Here is a 27236-nt window from a genome sequence, read left to right as displayed (position 1 = left end):
ATTCTATCCTGACCTGTTGACCTGTTGGTTCCTGACCTGTTGCTTCATTACTATTCTACCTGACCTGTTGCTTCATTACCATTCTACCCTGACCTGACCTGTTGGTACCCTGACCTGTTGGTTCACTACTATTCTACCCTGACCTGTTGACTACTATTCTACTGACCTGTTGGTTCACTACTATTCTACACTGACCTGTTGGTTTCACTACTATTCTACCCTGACCTGTTGGTTTCACTTACCGTTCTACTGACCTGTTGGCTTCACTACCATTCTACTGACCTGTTGGTTCATTACCATTTTACCTGACCTGTTGATTACCATTCTACTGACCTGTTGGTTTCACTACCATTCTATCCTGACCTGTTGGTTCATTACCATTCTACCCTGACCTGTTGCTTCATTACCATTCTACCCTGACCTGTTGGTTCACTACCATTCTACTGACCTGTTGGTTCACTACTTCTACTGTTGCTTCTTACTATTCTACCCTGACCTGTTGTTCTATTACTATTCTACTCCTGACCTGTTGGCTTCACTACTATTCTACCTGACCTGTTGGTTCACTACTATTCTACTATTCTACTATTCCTCCTGACCTGTTGGTTCACTACTATTCTACTCTGACCTGTTGGTTCACTACTATTCTACTCCTGACCTGTTGGTTTCACTACTATTCTACTCCTGACCTGTTGTTCATTATTCTACCCTGACCTGTTGGTTTCACTACTATTCTACCTGACCTGTTGGTTTCACTACCATTCTACCCTGATTCTACTTCTACACTGACCTGTTGGTTCACTACCATTCTATCTGACCTGTTGGTTCACTACCATTCTACCCTGACCTGTTGTTTACCATTCTACCCTGACCTGTTGGCTCATTACTATTCTACCCTGACCTGTTGTTTCACTACCATTCTACCCTGACCTGTTGGTTCACTACCATTCTACCTGACCTGTTGGCTTCATTACCATTCTACCCTGACCTGTTGGTTCACTACCATTCTACTCCTGACCTGTTGGCTCACCATTCTACCTGACCTGTTGGTTCACTACCATTCTACTCCTGACCTGTTGGTTCACTACCATTCTACCCTGACCTGTTGTTTCATTACCATTCTACCCTGACCTGTTGGTTCACTACCATTCTACCCTGACCTGTTGGCTCACTACCATTCTACCCTGACCTGTTGGTTCATTACCATTCTACCCTGACCTGTTGGCTTCACTACCATTCTACCCTGACCTGTTGGCTCACTACCATTCTACCCTGACCTGTTGGTTCACTACCATTCTACACTGACCTGTTGGTTCACTACCATTCTACCCTGACCTGTTGGCTCACTACCATTCTACCCTGACCTGTTGGTTCATTACCATTCTATTCTTATGTTTTTGTTCAGTACCATTCTATCCTGACATGTTGGTTCATTATTATTCTATCTTACGAGTTGGTTCAGTACCATTCTACCGTCCCTACTTTAGAAGTGTAAAATTAGAGAAAAGGCAGCTAGTCATCACCGCCCACCGCCAACTCTTGAGCTACTATTTTACTAACCACTAGTGAGATTAATCACGACTGAAAGGGCGAGCATATTTAATGTGACGTAAGAAATTCGAGTAAAAGATGTCTAAAACAAAACTTCGGCATCTGGTGACAGTTAGAAATATTACTTTTCAAACGAGTTTTATCAAACAGCATAAACAATAGGTTCAAAACATTTGTGTTTACTATCACAAATTTATCCGTATAATTTTAGTTTTTCGTTTGTATAATTAGTAATTATTTAGTACTTATACTTAATTTTAAGTGATTTTAAAGACATTTACTTTATATTTTATTTATATAATTGACACGTGCTGTATTCAGAATTTTCTCTCGAAGCTACACAGCAGCCATCTGTCGTCTATAACTCTAAGTTTATAGACAAGAGAAAAGACAGCTAGTCAATAGTATCTCTTCGTTTGTTCTTGTTGACCAAATAGTGTCATCGTGTACTAAGCTCATTACGCAATAGTATTGGAACGGACAATAAACAGCAATCCTATAGATTCCATACTACAATCATTTTAAGTTTTTTTTAAATATATTCTTCCGATTAATTTATTAACGGATTTCTTGAGGGAATCATAGCTCCCCAAATCCTATAATGACGATAATTAACCCAAAAGTTAAAGTCTGTTTTCCATTTGTTCCACGTGAGGGCGTTAACGAGGTTAACTGAAGTCTCCAAGCACCTGTAGACCTTACTCATCTTAATATTTTTCCCCGGGAAAAGTGCCAAGCAGAAATCATCTGCTTACAGTTAAATTTTCTCGCTCTCTGCTCCTAAAAATACAACAAAATTAACAGACCCTGCTGATCAAGAGGGGATGGGGGTATATCACGTGGTAATGACTCTTACTGTTGAAACTCCTTTATTTAATTCGAGGGGGGCACAGTTTATGTACAAGGAAGCAAGTTACACCCGGAGACTGAAGTGTTGAAGGATAGATTAACATGTGGTATGACCGAAACGGGAGCTGTTATCGTTATTGTTCAAAGTGCGTTGATCCCTAAAACTACGAGATACACAGATGGTAAGTGCTCATATTAAGACTCTTTACGTTTGGAATTACTTTTATATGTGTTAAAGTACATCTCTTGCTGGAGTTTTTGACACGACGTTACCGACACAGAAATTAACAATACTAATCATACTTACATGTGTTCTTATCCTCATTAGACAATGCATAGTTAAGAGTAAGCTATGTAAGCGGTACATTTTTAACTTTCTTTTGGTTTGGTTGCTATTTACTTTTCGAAATGGATTATAGCGCTAAAAATCGGGGTTCGATCCATGCTTTGAGCACAGCGCAGATAGCCCATCTTAGCTGAGCAAAGTAGCTTTGTGCTAATTAATAAACAGCAAAACTAATGAAAGAAACTGAAAGTATCACGTTTCTGTTATGTAAACTATTTTAAAACTCGCTTCTGTGATTTTTATTGGCATTTTACTGTGTACTGATTTCGTCTCTCCCAGCATAAATGAGCATGCGGACCTAAAACAACAGCTTGCCCTGATTACTGCTGAAAATAATGTTTATTTTTCAGTGCAATTTACGCCGTTTGACTGTTCATCAAAGGTAAGAGTTACTTTAGAAAGTTGTAGAAGTAATTCTACAAAGTAAAAATAGTTGGTGTGAGATTTAGTTTAGTATCAATTATTTTAGGAAAAAATATTTGTTGTTTTTCTGTGTAGTAAACAATAAGTGTCGATAACACTGTTAGAAACTGTTAGGGAAAAATGATTTGAAGATAGTGGAAGAAACGTAGCAAATGCTGTTGTAGAACCACTGGGTAGCAACTTCTGCTAGGCAACTGACGTATAGTAACGGAAGTGCGACAAAACTAATCACGTTGAATAAGGAAACTAAATAAAAAAAAAATCACTATAAGGGAAAATAATTATATATTTACCGTTTCGATCAATGAAGGTCGTTGACCCCGAATTATTTTAATTATTTACAGATGTTATCAAGCTGCAAAACATTTATTTCTATGTTAATCACATTGCATAATATAGTACATTACCGTTGAAGGGTTGGAACAACGTTAGCATATAAAAGTTATATCCTACCAAGATGTTGGGAAACCTATTCCAAAAAAAGCAAAAAAAAAAAGATTCGCACCTGAAGGTAACACCGCACTGAACTTACGCTAAACAGCCTAACAACTAGCAACAAATTTATTCGACGGGGTTAAAGTTTAATGATGAACAAAGCAACGGCAGTAAGATTGAACATTCGACACGTGTTTGTACAAAAAAGATCTGATTCTCGAACGTTTCAGAATACACATGTCCCATCTTCACCAAGCTACAGTGAACAAGGTAGATTATTAGGTACAAATATTTATAAAGTATAAACACTTTACGAAGATTAATTAAAATACGGAATTAAAACTAATTAATTAATTTACAGAAAACCAAATAAACAAAGGATAGGATAGTGAAACAATGTTATACAAGTATAAAGAACAAACTATAGTGAGTTGTGTTATAATTTGAAGTTTGGAGTTCATTTATATTAGATAAGCTGCAAAAGTTTAACACTGAATAATTCAGATAAGATGATTTCGAAACTTGTAATCATGATGGGTGGTGATTGTTTTCACTCCAAGTGCAACTTGCGGAGTCTGGATTGTGGCATTCGTTTTACCAGTTCTGCTTGATTTATATTTTGAAACGTTCAAGAAATAAATATTTGTTACTGCATACACACACGGACCAAATGTTCGTTATTGACACTGTCCATCTACCCTCCATCAGTAAGTTAAGTTACTGACACTGTCCATCCACCCTCCATCAGTAAGTTAAGTTACTGACACGGTTATTCCACCCTCCATCAGTAAGTTAACAAATAAAGAAAATAAATTAAACTTACCATATAGAAAGCATGATTATATCTCCACTTCACTAATTAACATAGAAAATCTTAAAAGCCTGTAAGAACCGTTGTTTCTTCCTCACTGTACTTCCAGCAGCACATCAGTTAATAAGTTACTTTGTTGTTGTGTTTTATTTAAGTTGCTACTTTCCTGAGGTATGATGTTATGTGCCCCCCCGCTAGTACAGTGGTATATATACGGATTTACAACGCTAAAATCAGGGGTTCGCTTCCCCTCGGGGGCTCAGCAGATAGCTCAATGTGGCTTTGCTAAAAGAAAACACACACACACACACACATGATTATATATATATATTCAAATACTATTTCCCCCCAGTGGTACCACAGTATGTCTGTAGGCTTACAACAGACAAATGCGGGTTTCGATATCCGTGGTGCATAGAGTACAGATAACCCATTATACAGCTTTGTGATTAATATCAAACAAATCAGATTAAAATATCAGTAGAAGCTACTTCCGATTTACAACAGCAACATGACAAATCGTGAAGTTACGCAAACACACAAATAAATAACATTATAGGAGGAAGTATTACAATTCGCTTTAGGAAACGTAAGTCAAACGAACTAATGGTTTTCAGCGGTTTGAAACCAGAGACAGTCACTACATGTTTCCATACTTGTATGACGGTAAGATTATAGCGATCATTTATGACGCAAATATAATAGTGATTGTGGGCTCCCCCTACATGTATGACATAGAAGTGATGCTAAACATTCACTACGTTTATAGTCTTATATACGACTGTGATCACTGGGTTCCCCTTATTTTAATGACGTAGATATAATAGTGACCACTGGAATCCCCTCACGAATGTAGTTTAGATATAATTAGTTAGTTAGTTAGTTTTCACCATTAGATTCCGTCAAGAAACATAGGACCGCAATCGCTTGCGGATTCTTCAATTGGTATTTAAGTGAGTAGGTTGTTTGCTAGCCCGCTGCACCGAGCCGTCCCTAATTTAGCAGTGTAAGACTAGAGGGAAGGCTGCTAGTCATCACCACCCACCGCCACTCTTGGGCTACTCTTTTACCAATGAATAGTGGGATTGACCGTCACATTATAACGCCCCACGGTTGGGAGGGCGAGCATGTTTAGCGCGACGCGGGCGCGAACCCGCGACCCTCGGATTACGATTCGCACGCCTTACGCGCTTGGCCATGCCAGGCCTTTAGATATAATTAGCCATCACTAATTAACTGATGGTTCTTGTAGTTGAATTATATAATTTTTGTGACCTTTATAGGTTTTAAATGTTGTATTGCTTATGATGTAATTACAGATGTACATAGTACAGATCACTGGGTGTCCTTGTTTGTGTTACACAGATAAATTGTCAAGTTTAATGTATTATTGTAATGAAGTGCTGATTGCAAATCATCTTCACTTTTTCGCTTCGGAATGAAACGACAAAAGTTTTTTTTTTTAATCATGACCGAACTGGCAGTTTGAAGGAGTTATCTGTGATACATACGTGATGGTAGTCAGAGATAACAGAACTGCAAAGATATCAAAACCACATAAACAGAATTGTTTTAGGAACATTCAATCTATATAAATTTATACAGTCGTCATGTTTTAAGTTATTTTCCATCTGACTAAGTGTACTTTTTAATTTCCCTTTAGACAATTACCATGACCAAAAAGGAGGTCCTTGGCCTCTTGGTTCTTTTCATCGTCTACGTGTTAATAGGTGGCGCTGTTTTTATGGCTCTTGAAGCACCTTTAGAGGAGAAAATGAGAGTACAGTTGAAAGAGACCAGGAAAACATGGGAAGGTAAGAAAAAGTTTCTTTGTATGAAGAATAAATTGATCTATACAAAATAGATCATGTAGGAGTAACGAAATATGATACATCGTGGGTCACATAAACTTAATTAAATTATACATCGTAAATCAGGTAAATCTAACTAAAATCATACATGGTAGATCAAATAGGTCTAGCTTAAAGTATGCATTGTGAGTCAAGTAGGCCTAACTAAAATCATACTCGGTGGGTTAGGTAACCTTAGTTAAAACCGCATTTGGTAGATCGAGTAGGCTTAGCTGAAATCATACTTGGTAGGTCAGGTAAGCCTAGCTAAAACCACACTTGTTAGATCGGGCAGGCCTAACTGAAATCATACTTGGTAGGTCAGGTAAGCCTAGCTAAAACCACACTCGTTAGACCGGGAAGGCCTAGATGAAATCATACAAAATGTGTCAGGAAGGCCTAGCTAAAGTCGTATATCTTTAGACTTTGACACAGAAGAACTGTCCACTTTATAAGGAACTCTAGTATAATGTTTCGTAATAATTTACAACACAAAATTTGTTTATAAACATGTTTCTTTAGTAACAATGTAATATGTTTTAACAGTAGCATTTCAATGTCATTCACTCGTTGTGTAGGCCTGGCATGGCCTAGCGCGTAAGGCGTGCGACTCGTAATCCGAGGGTCGCGGGTTCGTGCCCGCGTCGCGCTAAACATGCTCGCTCTTTCAACCATGGGGGCGTTATATTGTGATGGGCAATCCCACTATTCGTTGGTAAAAGAGTAACCCAAGAGTTGGCGGTGGGTGGTGATGACTAGCTGCCTTCCCTCTAGTCTTACACTGCTAAATTAGGGGCGGCTAGCACAGATAGCTCTCGAGTAGCTTTGTGCGAAATTCCAAAACAAACAAATCACTCGTTGTGTAACGTTCGTTTCAACCATGATGAATCTTTAGCTTTGTTTGGAATATTTTTCAGTCATAGATCAGCGGTGCACTGGATAATAGAGAATACGCGCCATTTCTACATGAGAGTTCTAACTCTCAAAGTACAGACAGAGTAATACCTAGTAAAGCATTAAAAGTCTGAATTCGCTCTAATTGTATCTTTGTACCATTTTATTTTATCATGCTAAAATTTTAAAGTCTGCAACAACAAGACGAACACATTGACGTATTCTACTTCAACAGCAAAACAGTTATCAAGTCCATCTAGAGCATCACTCATTACTGTCGGTTCGTTTGATCTCAACTGAAAGGAGTTGCAATCTCAAACAGGGCATCATTTTTACCGTCATGTTTCCAATTTTTCAGCTTTTTTTTCTTGTCTAAGTGTTAGCTATATGATCGCGGCAGGACTGTGTTTTCTGGCAAGCGTTTCTCGCCTGTTACGGTATATTTTCCAAACCCCAACACAGCTACTGTAAAGCCTCGGTACAGCGGGTGGTAATAGAACCATGTAGCAAATGTCTTACTTGGCTCTGACAGTTATGGAACAACTTAAATTTGGGTCAGACTAACTGTTTGGTATTATTCTATCCTTCCATTTTAAATTATGTTTAAACTCATGCAGTGGTGTATTTTTGGAAACCATTGAGATTACTGTAAAATATATGTATGTCCTCTGATTTGTGTCTCCATATTATTATGTCATGAAAACAGTAATAACAAAATACTTAATCTAAAGTTCGATTAAAAATAATTTGGTTGGTTCCAGTGTAATCTCGTTTTTTTTCCCCTTGTTAAACCTAAATGACATTTAGCTAAGTGGCTTTCATCATCAAAATAGCCACGAAGTGCACGATATACATCTAGAGAAATACTCAATAGAATAAGCATGCTCCTAGATTATTAATATTGTTTGTGAGGTGTGCTTAACACCGTGTTATGCAGTTCGTACTAATTAATTATTTCGACACTGTGCTGTTGGGAGAAAATATCCTGAAGAATTGTGCTGCTAGCTCGCGCAAAAATGTTAAAATAAGGCTTAAATGGATCGTTGTCGTGATTAGGTTAGCACCTAATTCTGATTATTAACTAGCAATAATTATACTGATTAATTTCTTAAATATCTAAATTCCTTACAAAATCAGTGGCTATAACAGTACTTTAAGTAGTCAAGGTAAGTTGGTGGCGTTGCCATGGTTAGCAATATAAACAATCATCAAATTCTTATTATTAATCAGTAGGTATTCTATTGTTTATGTATTATTTGATAATAAAATAGTTACTAATTTAAAATTAGAATTATGTGATTGTGTAGGTTAGTAACCGTGATACCCACTTGTCACATACATATGACAAGTATTTGGAACTTAAAGGGTTTCAGAACCTTGCCCCTAATTACCAATCATTAAATTATTTTTAACTACACTCTTACATTTGTTTCGATTTTTTTCTTTTGCTACTGAATATCCTAGTTACAGCTCTAGCAAACACTGTTATTTTTTTTTCTGTTTACTAATGTTAGCTCGCCTTCTCCATCATTTTGAGAAACAAGATGCATTGCACTGCTAACATCAATAATTGGGAAAAGGTTATTAATTTATTAGTTGTAATGAGAAGTCTTATCATGCTTTCTTGTGTAAACATCAATTAGCCAATGAAACTAAGTAATTAATTTGCTCTTTGAGACAGATAAACTATTACGAATGAATCATCCAAACTTTACTGAAGGAGACATCCAAAGACTGGTGCACCACCTAGCGGAGGCGAGGAGTAAAAACTTAATGGATGATTACGGAAACAATACTCATCTCAACTGGAGTTTTTACAATTCCTTTTTCTTTGCAATAACTGTTGTTACAACAATCGGTAGGTATAAAACATTGTTTGTCTAGTAACTTACGAGAATTTTATAAGATAATCCATATTGTATATCAGCATTTATAAGTGTGTGTGTAAGATATATTACTCGTTACATTGAAGTAATATCTATTTTGGAGATAAAATATAACTTACAAAAGTGGCACATCGAAGGCCGCAATAGATTTAACAGAATGTGTGGGTTGTAGATATGTTAAATTAAAAATATATATAAATAGTTTCGTTAGATAGAACTGGCCATAATCACTCGTTCTGGGTCGAATAGACCTACCTAAAGACCATAATTGTTGGGTCAGACAGGCCTAGCCAAAATCATGTAGAATTAACCACAATTATACATGTTGAGTCAGACAGACCTAGCCAAAATCATGTAGAATTAACCACAATTATACATGTTGAGTCAGACAGACCTAACCAAAGTCATCTATAATGCTTCAGACAAATCCAGCTAAACTCGTAACACTAGTCCAAGTAACAAAAGATTACATCAACAAATTTATAAATAATATAGATATAAATAATTAAGAACTGGATCTAACCTGGTCGACATTAGCAGACAAACGTAGCTAGTGTTTTATCGTGTTGCTTCAGAGGAATACTAGTCATTAGAGTGGAGAAACTTCTTAATTTGTTCCTTATCAACTTCTAAGTAAGGTTACTCTACTTACTCGTTTGAATGTCTGTACTACTTTCATTAGTCTATATTGGAACACACGTAACGAGTTGAAAAACCTATTTCATAGTGTCAGGCATTGTGCAGAAAAAAGACTACGCAACAGTATTTTGTAATATCTAGTAAATAACGATTCGTTTATTAAGATTTAAATTGAATAAACGATCGAGAATATTTCTATCAGTCGGCTGAGCGTTGTCACAATTCGGCTGAACGTTGTCACAAGTCGGCTGAGCGTTGTCGCAAGTCGATTTTAGAGTATGTAAAAGTATGTGGGAGTTGAATTACAGACATCGTGAAGTACTTAGTTGTGAGAGTTTCTCCTTTACTATTTTTTTCGATAAGTTTGTCCATAGTCAACAATATTGAGAGCTAGGATATGCAGAGGCCAAGAGAGTCTACAGTCAACAATATTAAGGTCTGAGGTTCCAGAGGTCACGATTGTCCACAATCAATAATATTGAGGTATGGTATCTGCATAGGCCAAGATAGCCCATAGTAAACGATATTGAGGTATGGGTTCTGCAGAGGCCAAGTAAGTCCACAGTCAACAATATTGAAGTCTGGGATCTGCAGAGATCAAGATAGTCCACAGTCAACATTATTATATAATATACTATTATATTTATAATAATACTAGTTATAACTATCTGTTGTATGTCCATGTAACTACTTCGTAGGATGTGGGTGGAACTCGCCAAAATTCTTATGGAGGTTCATTAGATCCATTAGGTCACATATGAATGCTCAGTTTTTAATTTTTCTTATTGCAGTTTTTATGGGCGTTTTTTTTTCTACAACTACATATAAGGGAAGTAACTTTTAATGTCTTAAGATAACTTTTCATTAATCAGGAATTTATACAAGTTCCATCCAGGGGACGGATAATCCAGCTAGAATATGAATTAATTAATAAATGTAGACAACAAGTTTTGTGACATCACAATAAAAAAATGACTGTGCCTTTATTCAGATACACAAAATGTCCTTCCTGTTAGAGACATAAAAGAAGAAGGAAACCAAAGTAAGAATCCTTATTATATAGAATAGAAAAGACGCATAATTTTAATAAATTACGTAAAAAAGTGTTAGCTTAATAAGGATAAATAGTTTCTAATGCAACCACAGACATTTCAGGCATCATCGAAGAGACTGTAGGACTTACAAACAATAAAACGGCCTTAACGCGTGATGTACAACCTCAAAGCACCCATAAAATAGTCTTATCGGTTTTTGATTTTTTTTATGGTAGGAATATTTCGGTGCTAGCGAGGCCTTGTCGGTGTTCAAGAATATAAATAAACACAAACTGCGATCTGAATTTGAGAGAAACTCTTTTCAAATGTATATCAAAACTTCTCCTGGGCAAAGATATTTCAGTTGGATAAACAAAAGCAAACCGAAGACCTGAAAACACATAAAAAGGGAAGTGAGTAAAGTTTCTATTTGTAGCTAAGCCTACATTCATTAATCCTTCTCGAAGCTTAACTAGCAAACAATCAATTCAGACAGGTTGTTTAGAGTAAACTTTTACAATGTCGAACTCCTTACTTACATGACAAGACTACTCATTAAATAATAGCAATAAAAAAAATATAAAAAAGCCTCTCTCTGTGTTACTTCCATAAAATCAGGGGTTCGATTTCCCTCGGTGGACTCAGCAGATAGCCCGATGTGACTTTGCTATAAAAACACACACACACACTCACACTTCTATATTTCTATTATCAGAAAATATTGTCGCGTCCATGCATTGTTTACGGTATCAATTATTGTTTGTTTTCCACAGTAACTTAGTTCTTTATTATTTTGGTTTGTTGAGTTTGATACCGTGAAAGAAATAGATAAGCATGTCATTAGGTGAAGCTTAATTTTAGTTTATCGAATAACCGTTACTCGTTTGGTGCTTATTAATGTCGCAGTGTGCACCTCAGGAGTTCGTTTCGATTTTTATTTGTAGGAACAATTCCATGCTCGCTAGTATCGATTTGAATTTAAGTTGTAAATAACTATTTGTTATGAATAATTGTTTTGTTTGTTTGTTTTTAGTGAAAAACTACTTAGTGAGCTATCTGTGCTTTATCCAAACAGGGAATCGAACCCAAAATTTTAGTATTTAATGATTTTTAAATTTATTGTTGACTTACCAGTGAACGATATACGTATGTGCGTGTAATAATAGATGGTCAGTTCATCTTCCGAACATTCAGTTCGATAAAATGTATTGATATTGCTTTAGGCTTAAAAGTTTGTTTTTACTAAATACCCTCTCTTCCCCGATGACTCAGAAGCGTGTTTGAGCGCGTATAACGTTAAACTGGAGCATCAATAACAGCGATGGGCAGAGAATAGATAGCTAGCTGTAAAACTTTGTACTTAATAAAATAAAAAAACTTTAAATTTTTGTTAAATCTTAATCCTTGGTTTAAATCGTATTTTCGACGTCCTTAAAAATATATTTCAAATATTAAAAAAAGAAGCATAACAATAATAATAATTTTCAGAAAGCTTAATACTTATATAATAAAAAATAAAAGTAATTAGACAAAAACTGAAGATTAAACTGCACGAATATATTTAGGCCTAAACGAGAAACTGAAGAAACGCCTCTGTTGTAGGCTATGGCCATTTAGCGCCATCTACCGTTCCAGGAAGAATATTCTGTGTCTTCTACGCTATGATAGGAATACCTATGACGGGGATACTCCTAGCGGCAATCGGTGACCATTTTAGCAAACAGTTGCTCAGCAGTCTCGAAAGAGCCAAAAAGAGCTACAGCTCCAAGGTGGCGCTAGCGATCAATGCATTGACTTTTCTTCTTCCATGGTTTGTCGTGTTCATCATTCTTCCAGCAGGTATCTTCATGGTCATCGAACAGTGGACGTTCTTGGAAGGACTCTATTATTGTTTCATTTCGCTCGCCACCATCGGTTTTGGTGATTACGTAGCAGGTAAGTTTACACAACAAAACATTTAATTCAGAAAAGTAAAATTAAATGTGATTTTGTTTATTCTGAATTTCGCACAAAGCTACACGAGGGCTATCTGCACTAGCCCTCCCCCCCCTAGGTTAGGTGGAGGCAGCTAACCATTATAACCTACCGCCAATTCTTGCACTACTTTTTTTACCAACGAATAGTGGGATTGATTGTCACTTTATAATGCTCCCACGGCGAGCATGTGTGGTGGGACAGGTATCCCAACCCGTGACCCTCAGAGTGTGAGTCAAACATCCTAACCACCTGGTCATACCGGGAAAATGTGACATATTTTTAGAACTTAAGAGCAAGTCACGCAACTTTCCACCTGCCCTAAATAAATTATTTATTCTAAATCTCTCTGCTGGTACCTTTAAATCACATCGAACAACCTTAGTTTAGTGGAACGAATTTTGTTCGATAACTCATAAAACTGCACTAACTAATATGTTGTGCTATGTAGTGCTAGCAACTTAACCCTCAGAGAAAGTACACCCTAAGTAGCATAGATACATGAGGCATGACTTATCAGATCTGTTGTTCTATTTTGGTTAATGTTTCGTTCACAGAAACTTTTCGGACCTGTTAAAGCCATTTAGTTAGACTATTTGTCCATTACTACAGGAAAGTGGGTGTGTATCCCACCAGACTTATATGAACCTTAATTATCAGATCTATTGATCATGGTTACCTAAATTACACCTTTATGTGAATTTCTTCAGAAAAGGGTCGGATGTGACATTTTGGTCAGCTTTACCAAACTGCAACTAAGAAATTCTCATTGCTACAAAACATCCTCTACATACTGGTGAGCGTTGTCAACTAATTGGTCTGTCAGTTCCAAAGGGTGTCCAGCTCTTAAAAAAAAAAAAGTGATACCTGAGGACGACGCCATGTTTGACCTAGCTGTCTTAAGAAAAGGCGAGAGGATCACAATAGGTGCCAGAAACACAAAATTTGATGCGAAGTTTTGAGTTCAGCAACTACAAAAGGCTACTCCTAGGCCCCCATAATTCTTGTGTGACCTTTCGGGAGTGGCTTATTCCCCTTCACATCTTCTTAGTAGAAAAGGTATGCCATATATTTAAGGACACTCACAAACTACCCTGAGTCTACCTACCAAATTTTGTCCTAATAACTCCAAAATTATGGAAGAAGTTCGCGTACAAATAAACAAAGAAATTCATACATAACGTGAATTAATACAGGATACCACTTGATGGAAAAACAAAATAAGTTACCAAAGAGAATTACATTCAAATGCTTCGCTTGCAAAGATAATAATTCCAGGGTTAGTGATCACTATTAAGGTGTCATTGTTGACTCCTTAGTGCAATAAACGTAACGCAAAGGAGACATTAGCTAAGCACTTGCAAAAGACAAACATGTCTGCTGGAAAGTGAATGAGTACAGCGCTAGGCGTGAGATGCGACCATTTTCGTAATCACGAATCATCACATTCAAATCGTTTTACCTGTTCAAAATTTGCTACGCTGAATCCAGCCAGCCCTCTCTGGTTGAAAACGTGGACCGAATTCCAATGAAGAAGATGATGATTTGCTCACAGTTAGCAGATGATGTAGCATTCTAGAAGAATGGTCCAAACCCAACATACAATATAAAACCACTACTAAACGAACTAGAATTGTAATGTAATAATGGAAAATTAAAATTAAGGCGCACAGAAGACATGTCATTATTTACAGGATCATAAAAAGAGAAGGAAATTAAAAACACAGTTATATTTAGACTGTACTATCTTACAGGTAGCAATATTTGCAATGTTTTTAGGGATTAATTTCACTCAAAATTAAAATGGACACCACACGTTAATAGCGTAAAAAGCTGAATTTAGAAAAGAGCGAGTTATCCGATGGGTAACAAACAACGCGCTTCGTCAGAAAACATATTGAAAAATTGGGTAACAAACAAGGCGCTTCATCAGAAAACATATTGAAAAATTGTGAAATATACATAAGACCAGCCGTTGAATATATGTCTATATAACATGGATCAATGTATCAAAAACACACATCAACAAGCTACACGAAATCCAAAACTATATTTTTGCGAAAACGTATAGAGCCCCACAATCAGCAAACTCAGTATTTCTACACAACTGTTCAAACACGACAACACTAACAGACAAACTCCTGGATAATTCGCTTCAATATTATAAGAAAAATATTTATAAAATATGAATTGATGAGCAGACTACAAAGGTACATAATAAATAATAAACCTAGTCCAAAGAACCTCTCCTTTATCATCACAAAGAATTTTACAAGACAACTAGTGCTAGGTTAATTAAATCCTGGACACAAACGTAGTTTTACTATAAAAGGGTTCGGTATGTAAAAATAGAATTATGTGTGTGCGTATGCCAGTGCTAAGTGAAACAGTATTGTAAACATGGACTAACAGTGCGATCATATACAAGTGAAGCTAGTGAAAATGTACATGAACTGGACATGGCATGAAAAGGGTATGTTAATTAAAACTGCGGACAATGGACAAAATTTGAGATACGGTAAGTAACGTAACAAATCTTTAAAAAGTAGCTATTATCTAGGATTCTGTAAGAGTGCAAACAGAATAATTTCAGAAAGAAAAAAGAGGTCTACGCCGAAACTGACCCTCCTTTGTCCAAAATAACATGTACCAAATCACGCTGAGAATTATTTTTATTTTATATTTTTAGGACTCAGACTTTCTGGTTTTTGTTAAAACAAGTAGAACACATACAAGCACCTTCAAATCCTAAACAGTGAATATTTTGAAATGATTATATTATTATTCACTAAGAAAATTGTAGTTTTGACGAAAATATTTTAAAACTTATCTTTAGATTCAACACGAAACTCCTCCGCATAGCTTAGTAGTCAGCCGCTAGACCGTGGATCTGACACAAGCCACGGAACTTCAGATCCACAGTCTAGTACACTAGTTGTTGGACCGTACTGCACGTGATCCACAAGATTAATTAACGAATCACGATTTTTCTAAAAGTAATAATAATTCAGTAGTTTGGTGTTTTTATTACAATATGTTAAAAGTTCGTTGTGACTGTCAGTAAACTGGAGGCAAGCTGTAAGTTAACCTACCAGAATTTTCTGTCAAGTCGCGATTTTGTAAATTTCTCCAAAATAATCACCTCTTGATATCGCAGGAAACTTTTATGGAGACTACATATGGATCTACAAGACAGGCGTAATATTCTGGATTATCTTTGGTCTGGGGTATCTAGCAATGATTCTTAACTATATCTCCAGAGCCATGCGATGCAAACAAATCCGTCGAATGGAACATGGTCTCTCACTCAGAATCCACCATACTCAACAGAAGGTGGAGAAGAGGGTGGAGGACATCCATCACCTTCTTCAGGAATTCGTCATCAAGGTACGCTTGAACTGAGAAACATGTCTGCATGAGAGCCACCTACAGTTAATGGGACAAGTTAAACTTCTTGCTTAAAATGGTAGAGTAATACTGCTGAAACTTTATCATTAAACACTGTACACCAGCCGTTCGTCATCAGAATAGTTCCACTTTACATAAATCTATCGATCATAAGAAGAATATGTGTGTTTAAAACCTACTGCAGTATTTATTATAATTAATTATTTAAGACAAAATAGGGTCCTTCCCCCTTATCCTGATGCGGTCATTAACTGTTGTTTACTACATTTCATAGTAAATTGACACAACGACTCCTTCCCCCAACCCGTTCAGGATTCCATGCTAGTCAAAGAACATTGGGCATTAGACTGGTTTTAAAAGGCGCTGTTAACATAATAAACTGATACTTGACCATGATGGAAACAGGAGTTATGTCTCACTTAGACAAAAGTAAATATATTGTTTGTTTTTTTAAATTTTGCAAAAAGCTACACGAAGGCTATCTGCGCTAGCCATCCCTAATTTTGCAGATAGTCATCACCACCAACTGCCAACTCTTGGGCTACTATTTTACCAACGAATAGTGGGATTGACTGTCACATTATAACTATCCCACGGCTGACAGGACGAGCATATTTGGTGCGAGGGGGATTCGAAACTACGACCCTCAGATCACGAGTCGAACGCCTTAACCCACCTGGCCATGCCGTGCCGAATAAATAAGTAAGTTTTGAAGGCATGGGTGCAGCCAAACCAGGACTTTCACGCCATCTGGCGCATGAACTCTCTCAAAACAAACATGAATGGTTTAAATCTCGTTTGAAGGGTTTGAAATATTCGAGCCTGGTGGTAAAAGCAATTTCGATCAAATCAAAGTTGTATAACTGGGGCATTAGTTCATGACAAAAATAAAATTTATTTTCTGAATTTCACGCAAAGCTGCACTAGTGATTTTATCTATATGTGTGTGTATTTTTCTTATAGCAACGGGCTATCTGCTGAGTCTACCGAAGGAAACCGAACCTCTGATTTTAGCGTTGTAAATGCATAGACTTACCGCTGTACTAGCGGGGACTTACTTATATACTAAAATATACAATACTTCTCGTCATATTAATGCATATGCAAATTGTTTTAGTAAAAAAAGGAGAAAGAGGGCTCAAATTTTAGAGATATTTGGATAAATATATAACTTATCATCATCGAAGTCTCGTTAGCCGAATTTGTATTTTTTCCATGGAGGGCCTAAAACGAGCGCTATATTTAGTACGACATCACGTTACAAACTCTAGTAAGGAACGTGCCCTTAGAATTAGAAGAGAGTGTAATAATGTTTTAACCGACGTATTTAAAATAAAGTGTTCTCAAAGTGTATAAAAGTATCGTTTACACAATCCTGTTTTCAATACAGTTATTTAAATAGATTCTTTTTATTTCACAAAGTTTTCTTTTTTTTCCGTAAGATAAGTAGCTCGCAGATAGGTTTGTAATTCAACCTATATAGATACTAATCAATAATTTGATAATTTACGTTTAAAATCGTTCAATACGGGCGTTCTGATGTGATGGTTAATCTCACTTTTTGTTGGTAAAAGAATAGCCCAAGAGTTGGCGGTGGGTGGTGATTACTAGCTGTTTTTCCTCTAGTCTTACACTGCTAAATTATGGATGGCTAACACAGATAACCCTCTTGTTGATTTGTGCGAAATTAAAAAACAAGCTGTGGTTATATATACTACTGATTCCAAATCACCCCATATTTATGTTTGATTGGATTCTACAACCTTGAATATAGCGCACAGGAATTTTACTTAGTATTTACAGCATGACCAGTACTTTCTACGACACGAGAGCTAAATGGTCAAGTTAAAGACCATTCAGGTTTAGACGAGGCTATTATTTTAGTTTTAAGTTGCTGACAAGAGGGGGAGCTAACCAGCCAGCAGTATCTGCTGGTAATTAGGCTATTCTTATCTGAATAGCAGGACTGCTGTCACAATTATAACTTTCCCACAGATAAAAGTGCGGAATATGTTCGTGGACATATTACGGCTTGAACCTTAGACCTTTCGATTCACAGCCCAGAATATTAACCATTAGGACTCGCCAGATTGTATTTGTATTAGAAAAACAAAACTACAATGTGAATATAAGTTTTTTTTTATTTCGTACTGCTGTATGAACAATTTCACTTAGGTATTTGTGTGTGTGTGTGTGTGTGTGTGTATTTTTCTGTATTATACAGTGGTTTAAAATTACTCGTTACACTTTTATACTCTGTTGTATTATTCAAGAACTTTAACCATATATTCAACTGTTGATTTTGTATGGTTCAGAAAAGTTCGTCTCATAAAATATAACCTTGTGCGAATATTAAACCCTTAAAAATAGTGTTAAGTGGAGTTCTTTTAATTTTAAAAAGCAGTACGATTAGTATAATCCAGTACTCTTTGTAACATGATAAATTATTGTTTTTGAAGTGTGCTTAAAATAAAGAACTGTGCTGTTCTCACGTCCGTGTTTAATGTTACATAATATCTGAAAACAGCAAAAGGCCCGTAGGAAGCGGCCCTCGAGGACTGGCTCGCTGTCTTTTGGGAAACCAGATCATTTGGACAGCCCAACAGGTAGTGATGGCACGGATAGTCCTCGGGACAAGAATACGGAGCTCCACCTACAACGGTTAATAAAGCTTGTGGAAGCACTAAGACATGAGACTAGCACTCAGCGCCACAGCAAGTGCTTCGATCGACTGGAAGCCTTGGATTTGGCATCGTCTTCAGACCTTATGTCATCACGTCGGCACAGTCTGCCAGTAGCTCTCTCTTCAATCCATATCCAAGATGAGACAAAAAGTCCGACTGTCATAAATAGAAGTCAACTTGGTTTTCATTCTTCATCGTACGTAAACGGTCATCTAGCCAAACATGGACGATTCTCAGAATACCATAATCCGTTTCTTGTCGGAGGCTTTCTTGGGGTTCCAAATGGAAATATTAAAACTTCTAATTGTGAACGTGACGTCATTGCTCAAAAAAACTACCCTAACTCTGATAAGGAAAACTTAAAAAGTACAAATTTGTGATGTTTCTCATATCTTTGTATCTCAGCAGTAAAATGGTGCATGAGTGACTTATGATGTGCCTTCGTCTCTCAAAGTAATCGTTCCTTTCTAATGCAAAATCGTAAGGATTTCGTTATAAACGTAAATTTCACTAAGTATTTTTCAGTGTATTTAACGTACAGAGAGATGACGCTTTATCGAGCATAAGCCAGTCTCGTGATATTATTAACATATTAAGTTATTATTTGTATAAATCAGTCACGTGACAAACATATTAAGTTATTATTCGTATAAATCAGTCACGTGACAAACATTAAGTTATTATTCGTATAAACCAGTCACGTGACAAACGATTAAGTTATTATTCGTATTCACCAGCCGTGTCTGAGTTTCATTTAATTCTTATTCATATAGTCGTGTCATGTGACAATTAAGTTGTTCAGGTAAGCCAATCACAGATTCCATCATCATTCGTCCAATCAGTGATTACGCGAGCAAACAGCACTTTTTAACCGCCTTCCAACACATTTTAAGAAATATGCTCTCGTGCGTGTAGAGAAAACTACCAGTGTCTCAACTTTTGTCAACAACAGATATTAGTATAAACATAATTTACTCTAAAATGTTGGGGTACAACTTTTGTTATACAACATAGTAACTGAATAACTTTTAGTCTTATACTTTCTAAATAGTATACTTATTTTCATATTGTATTTGTTCCTAACATGGGTGAAAAACCTTGGGTTGCTGAGATTTAATGTGTTATTTGTGTTGGGAATTTGCTTCTTCATCAAAAGTAACTGAAGTTTATTACAAGTTTTAATTATTTAATCTGTGTAGTCTGCTCTTATGTCATCTCATGTTTTTGTTTGTTTGTTCTTCTGTCTTGCTAGATGTACACACTGTTTATTGTGTAGCTTTGCAATGAACAAATATTAAACTCACTAGCTGTAGTGTTTGTTTGTCTGTCGTGCTCTCTATGATGTTTATATTTTTGTCATGCTGTCTGTATCGTTTGATTTTCTGTAATGCTACCTTTATTGTTTGATTTTCTTTGAATTTATCTCCTGTTAGCTTAGCTACTTTCTGATTTTAAAGACGTTTCATAATCAGTGTGCAATGTGATTGTTTGGAATGCCATGTGTAAATTCATTCCATGGTTCTAGCTCTACTTGTCGACACGGATTTAATGAATACTAAGTTGAGTTAGTTTATTCGAAACCTCAACTTAGATGTACGTACCGTTTGTATCAAAGTCACCGTGATCAAGCAAACCTATAAATATTTAACTCTTTCAAGCAACCGTAATGTCGCCATTCTAGCTTGACACGAAATCTCACATGAAAATGGTGATGTTATGCTCTAATGAGCATTTAAGACAGAAGATTAGAACTTGTACATGTTATATACCACACATACACAATTAAGCGGTCCGTCCTACTGTACAGTCCCAGTTTTACTAAAAAATTGTGGTAGCTAGAGAAATACTTTCTAAGTAATTGTCAGAACGCACTATGCTCTCTCAGTTCGTCCAGATCACGGGATGATTGTATTCTTTCACACTAATACGTTTTCCATGATTCTAAGAAGTGATATACTAAATAAAAACATTAAAAAGGAAAGTCTTATTCGATATCTAGTACATAGTACATATTTATTATTGATTATTATATATTAATTTTACTAAACATTTTAATGTTGAGTTCAGAATTCGCTTTGATCAACTCTGACACTTATGCAGTCTCGCTATAAAGCCCGCCAGGTGTCACTTCTACCATACAGCAAGTCGTGTTTTCCTGCAGTTACTCATTGGGCTTCGTATCGATAAACTTCACGTCTTTCAAATTCAAGTTCTAAATTATTATTTTAACTAGAGTCCTCGTAGTAATAGCATAGATCATTCCATAACATTCTTCTTTACATGTGATAAGAGTGTTTCTAAATGTAGGTTTAGTGTTATAGAGCAACCTTCCAGGATTCCTAGAAATGTTAGAAGCGCCAGTTATAGCATTTTATATTCTTTTTTTTTAAAAATATTGTCTTTGTTTCATCTAAAGGTATAATACTCGTTAAGCCTAACTTCATAATTAAAAACCGGTATCAATTCTCAGTTTCACATAGTTTCAGTTGTTGTTGTTTTAGTTATCATTTTAACTTATAATTAAAATTAAATTGGCAAGTCGTTAGAGACTGACACCAGTATGACTTTAAGTCATAAATGCTAAGTTTGTTTTGAATGGCTTCCGTTGAAGAGCCGAGAACGCTCGAATAAATATACCATTGCAAATATTTGTAACTTTTATACAGGTACCTTTGGGATTGTGTAGACATTTTCTTTGAAATAAATATGTGTTTTAAACTTCAAATTTCAGTGCAGTTTTTACGTGTCTTTGATCTCTCTTTTTTTGTAACGGGGAAGGAGGATGGATATACTTGCAGAACTGGAACAATGGAACAGTAAATACCCCATATTGAATAAAAAACAAAAATCACCTGTATGCGTTTGTTTTTCTAAAATATTTACTAATTGCTCATTCTTACATTCAATGACAATGTTTCTTTGTTGTATAATACTAGTATCGAAAAATTGTTTGTTTGTTTTGGAATTTCACGCAAGGCTACATGAGGGCTATCTGCGCCAGCCGTCCTAATTTAGCAGTGTAAGACTAGAGGGAAGGCAGCTGGTCATCACCACCCACCGCCAACTGTTGGGCTACTCTTTTACTAACGAATAGTGGGACTGACCGTCAAATTATAACGCCTCCACGGCTGAAAGGGCGAGCATGTTTGGTGCGACGAGAATTCGAACCTGCGAACCTCAGATTACGAGTCGAATGCCTTAACTCACCTGGCCATGCAGAACCGTATCGAAAAGTAGCTTCAAACAAAAGAAGAAAGTTTGCTTATTTATTGTGATTCTCGCGCAAAACTGCACGAGGGCTATCTACGCTAATTATCCCTAATTTAATAGTGTAAGCCTAGGTGAAAGGCAAACAGTCATCACCACCCACCGCCAACTCTTTTCCCAGTAAATAGTTGGATTGACCATCACATTATAAAGTACCCACTGCTGAAAGGGACGGGCATGTTTGGAGTGATGGAGATTGGAAACTCGAGCGCCCTAATCATCTTGGTCATGCCGGAGCTAAAAGGAGAGAGAGTTTTAACCCAAGACTCATGGATAACATTTCTCCTCAACGACTTATTAAAAATACCGTTTCTAAACTACTTATGCAACAACTTACTTGGTGGTTCGTGACTTTATTACAAGGTTCCTAGTACCATATAATGTTAAACACGTTTAATCCTCACCATAATCATTAATGTAATCAATTCCATTAATCACTGCTAGGGGTCTCTTATGAAAAATAGAAACATAAGTGATTTCACTCAATTTTGTCTGTCGGTTCTCTAAACATCGAATTACCTAAAATGATGTAATATGTTGACTCCTCCCAGTGGATCACAACGCTAATATTAGTGGATTGATCCCTGATGTGGGCATAGGGTAGATAGTTCATCATACAGCTTTGCACTTAAGCAAATAAAATATACCTTGAATCCATTGGTAGCGAACGATAGAAAAGCAAGTTTATGGGGTAATTCGAGAGTTAACTCCAGGAAGGAATTGAATTATTACGTCACTGTTTTTGTTTATGCTTTTAATTACTGTTTGAAAACATCAGAAATTTGATTAAAAGTGCCATGAGATGACATTTTAATCATACGTTTTTTCGCAGCCTTTCTCTATCACTTGATTGTATATTAACTTGTCGTTATTTTGTACAGCCAAATATTATTTTACACTCTGATGGCTGGCTGCAATGACATTCCGAGCATTTTCGGTAACAGTGATTCGAACCAGCGACATGTCTAAAGAGAATCAAGATCCCTAACCACTAGGCCACGTCAGGCTTGGAATTTATCTATTTATTTTGTTTCCGTTCTCTTCTGAATCCATTCTTCAATGTGTTCTTATTGTGACGAGCAATTCAATTTAGTAAGTTATTGGAACGATACTACCTGAATACACTATACATAATTGTAAAATCCTGTTTGAGAAAAAGTATATAAACCAACGTTTTCACATAACTTAAGAAGTTAAAATCTGAATCAAACGAATTAACTCAATTTCCTAATAGATTGCTAACTTTTTTCAACCTAATTTAAGTAACATCTACCTTTTGTTGTTTTATAAATTTTCTTCAAACTCAGAAAAACCAGCAGAAAAAAAAGAACTCAAATTCTTTAATTTATTTCAGTTTATTGTTCATATTTTTATTTGTTTGTAGAATATCGAAGGTTCCGAGAAGGCCCGACATAGCCAGGTGGTCAAGGTGGTCTTCGTAATATGAGGATCGCGGGATCGAATTCCCATCACACCGAACATGGTCGCTCTTTCAACCATGGGGGCGTTATTTTGTGATGGTCAATCCCACTATTCGTTGGTAAAAGAGTAGCCCAAGAGTTGACGGTGTGTGGTGATGACTAGCTGCCTTCCTTCTAGTGTTACACTACTAAATTAGGGACGGATAGCGCAGATAGCCCTCGTGTAGTTTTGCGCGAAATTCAAACCAAACCGGAAAACTAAATATTTCAAGAAGAATTGATTAATTTTTGAAATGAAGCACAAAGCTACATAATGGGCTATCTGTGCTCTGGCCACCACGAATATAGAAACCCGGTTTATAGCGGTGTGAGTCTGCAAACATACCGCTGTGTCATTGGGATGGGCGATTTCAAGAAGAAACACATGCCCAGAATTATCATGCATTTTAGTAATACGATTTAACCAATTCAGTCTTAATTTCTACTCACTAGATGACACTATATGTATTCATAATAGTTTCAATAAACATTTATTCCAAAAAGTGTACTGTTTGACTCAATGATGCTTTGATACTTTAAATAGTTAATTAAATTTACAGCATTCATACAATTATAACTATAAAAAATTATTAACCCATTTATAAGGTTGCAATTTTTTATAATTACTACCCTGGTTAGCGATTAGGGTACTCAACTTACAATAATTGAATTGTGGGATCGAAACTATTCACCGAACATTTCACCATTCCGTGTGTATTGGCATAATGATGTTACAGTAAAACCCACTTCTGGTTGGTAAGGAAGTAGCACAAGAGTTGGCGGTGTGTGCTGCCGGCCTATTGCCTTCCCTCTGGACGACAGTTCAAAATTAGGGACGATGGCAAGTAGCCTTACCACAAACAACATAAATTTTTAAAAAATGTTGCCCACTAGTAAATCTAATAGTTTTACAGTATTAGGAAAGGATATAAAACCATGTATACGAATCCAGTGCACAGGACTAAATATACAGTTATTCTCAGTGTAACTTGGCTCAGCGTGGCCAAGCATGTTAAGGCGTTCGACTCGTAATCTGAGGGTAGCGGGTTCGAATCGCGGTCGTACCAAACATGCTCGTTCTTTCAGCCGTGGGGGAGTTATAAGTAACGATGGAGGTCAATCCCACTATTCATGGGTAAAAGAGTAGCCCAAGCGCTGGCGGTGGGTGGTGATGACGAGCTGCCTTCCCTCAAGTTTTACGCTGCTAAATTAGAGACGGCTAACGCAGATAACCCTCGAGTAGCTTTGCACGAAATTCAAAACAAACGAACAAAGCTCAATGTAACTTTTCCAATACGAGGGGCAAACTCGCTGAATACCAAAATTGTCGCGTACCAATAAAGCAAAACAAAATCATTGTGATTAACATATTAATATTCATTATTTTATGTGTGTGTGTAGGGAATCCCACGGACTGGCAAGGTAGTTGTGAAGAACCGACGTTTATCCACAGCAGGGGCGTAGATTTTTTACACCCGATGGGGAGTATGATTTTTGCAACCACCTATGTGGACTGTTCAATTTGCAAATTGGTAATATCTGATTACGTGAATCTGAAAGCTGTAAACATGTAGTCACAGAGTAATCTTGTTGCCACGATACTTGCATGTATACTTAGGCCTAGTGACTGATACTTACGAACTATCGCTTAGATCGAAAAGCTTAAAAGCATGCCCATATTAAAGATGTACATTTCGGCTACTGAAAAAGCCTACATCTAGGCCTAATTATGTAATTCGTTTGGCAAGAACACGAGAATCACAAGAACAAACACACAATTTGTAGGCCTGTTATGCAATAAAACAATTCAACAGACCAAACTGTAGGGGAATGATTGTATCCACCATACCCCTCACCTAAAATGAAGGGGGATGTATACCCCCATCCCCTCAGGATCTACGCCCCTGATCCACAGACTAGTTGTTGATAAACACTGGACTATATAATGTTATGAAACCTAAACAAATAATAAAGTAAAATAAAGTACTTACTTTTAAAACATTTATTTATTCTGATAAATGTGAACGCAAGACCAACACAGGATGGTTGTGTTTTGTGTTTTTCAAGCGGTAGTGACTCTGGATGTAGTTGTTTTATATTTGGTTTGTATACTCTGCCTTTTGGTTTCTGGATCAATATGACGAAACTAAATTTAATCATCAATGTTTGTCAATTGTTTAACCTGTCTACGAGCCGCTCCTGTCTCTCTCCATGTGCTATACAATTTTCTCTATAATGTGCAAACATCTTACACGGTGAATTTTAATTGGTAGAACAGTTTCGGCTTACAAAAATTAAGTTGTATAGGTCTATTCTTCTCTAATACGAGGGTCGCGGGTTTGAATCTCCATCACACCAAATATTCTCGTCCATTCAGCCGTGGGTGCGTTGTAATGTCATGGTCAATCCCACTATTTGTTGGTAAAAGAGTAGCCCAAGAGCTGGCGGTGGGTGGTGATGACTAGCTACCTTCCTTACACTGATAAATTAGGGACAGATAGCGCAGATATTTCTGGTGTAGCTTTGCACGAAATTAAAAGAAACAAACCTGAGGATGCAAACCAAACCAAACTGTTCTTCTTTGATGCCCACTAAAAACTATGCGGCCATGTTTTTCACTTGTTTCTTGTCATCCTATACTCGCAGATTCAAATCTCCGAGGGTAGCGGGTTCGAATCGCGGTCGTACCAAACATTCTTGCCCTTTCGGCCGTGGGAGCGTTATAATATTACAGTCAATCTCACCATTCGTTTGTAAAATAGTAGCCCACGAGTTGGCGGTGGGTGTTTATAACTAGCTGCCTTCCCTCTAGTCTTACACTGCATAATTATGGACGGCTAGCGCAGATAACCCTATTGTAGCTTTGCGCGAAATTCAAAACAAACCAAGGACAGCAGTAAGTATCCGGACTTACAACACTAAATTCAGGGGCTCGATTCCCTTGGTGTACACAGAAGATAGTCCGTTGTGACTTTGTTATAAGAAAAACAACATAGAAACACTTTGATGGTTTTTCTATTTTTTAATTTCATTGAGAGTGTTGTTGCATGAAACATTTTCAACCACTTACATGTAAAGAACTTAACAGTAGTTCTTTACTTTTTTCTTCACTTTATCGATTCACTGTATAGGGTTTTCTTGTAATGACTACAAGGCACACTTACACCAACAATATGTGATACTTTTCTAGTGATATAGGTCCAGTTCATCTTTTTGGTTAACTTGTGTTCAGGGATACTGATGAAGATTAAAATTATTCGATATTAGTATGACCCAATCTCACATGTTGATTAAAGTGTAGACTGATTTGTACCTCCATTGAATTTGGACTTCGATATTAAATAGTTTTTGGAATGCTGTGTTTATTTATTTATTCCCCCACTCCAATGGCACAGCGGTATATCTGCAGACTCATACCGCGAGAAATCGCGTTTCGAAACCCGTGGTGGGCAGAGCACAGGTAGCCCACTATGTAGTTTTGTGCTTATTTGCAAATAATCAGTCAGTCAAATGCGTTAATTATGTTTTGGCAATAACACGTAAATAAAATAATAGTGAAAGTAATTCGAGTAAAATATTAACAAGACGCAAACTCTTAGTATACTTTGCAAATCAAATATTCATCACGAATTGAATAAGAAGACAATGATTGGTGTACAGAAATAAATTAAATGACTATTTTTTCAGTGAATTATTATATCGCATTTGAAGAGTTTGGCGTATTA

General features: G+C 36.6%; 1 protein-coding gene across 5 annotated transcripts in view; it reads left to right on the top strand.

The window, feature by feature from the left end:
- The window catches only part of LOC143226551 (potassium channel, subfamily K, member 16-like), a 53642-nt gene extending 32133 nt beyond the window's left edge, over positions 1–21509 (top strand). For 4 of the 5 annotated variants that reach the window (XM_076457665.1, XM_076457662.1, XM_076457664.1 and 1 more), the window contains exons 2-6: positions 6079–6229; positions 8841–9017; positions 12321–12653; positions 15850–16079; positions 18628–21509. In XM_076457665.1, coding sequence (XP_076313780.1) covers positions 6088–6229; positions 8841–9017; positions 12321–12653; positions 15850–16079; positions 18628–19164 — 1419 coding nt within the window. In that variant the 5' untranslated portion in view covers positions 6079–6087 and the 3' untranslated portion in view covers positions 19165–21509. Of the gene's footprint in view, positions 1–2305; positions 2583–6078; positions 6230–8840; positions 9018–12320; positions 12654–15849; positions 16080–18627 lie in introns of those variants that run through there. The other variant, XM_076457663.1, reaches the window with a different exon arrangement.
- Positions 21510–27236: the final 5727 nt, after the last annotated feature.

The sequence above is a fragment of the Tachypleus tridentatus genome, chromosome 9, assembly GCF_004210375.1.
Source record: "Tachypleus tridentatus isolate NWPU-2018 chromosome 9, ASM421037v1, whole genome shotgun sequence".
In the NCBI taxonomy this organism is placed as follows: domain Eukaryota; kingdom Metazoa; phylum Arthropoda; class Merostomata; order Xiphosura; family Limulidae; genus Tachypleus; species Tachypleus tridentatus.
Note: the sequence above shows the minus strand (reverse complement) of the source record. Positions and strands in the feature narration are given on the sequence as shown.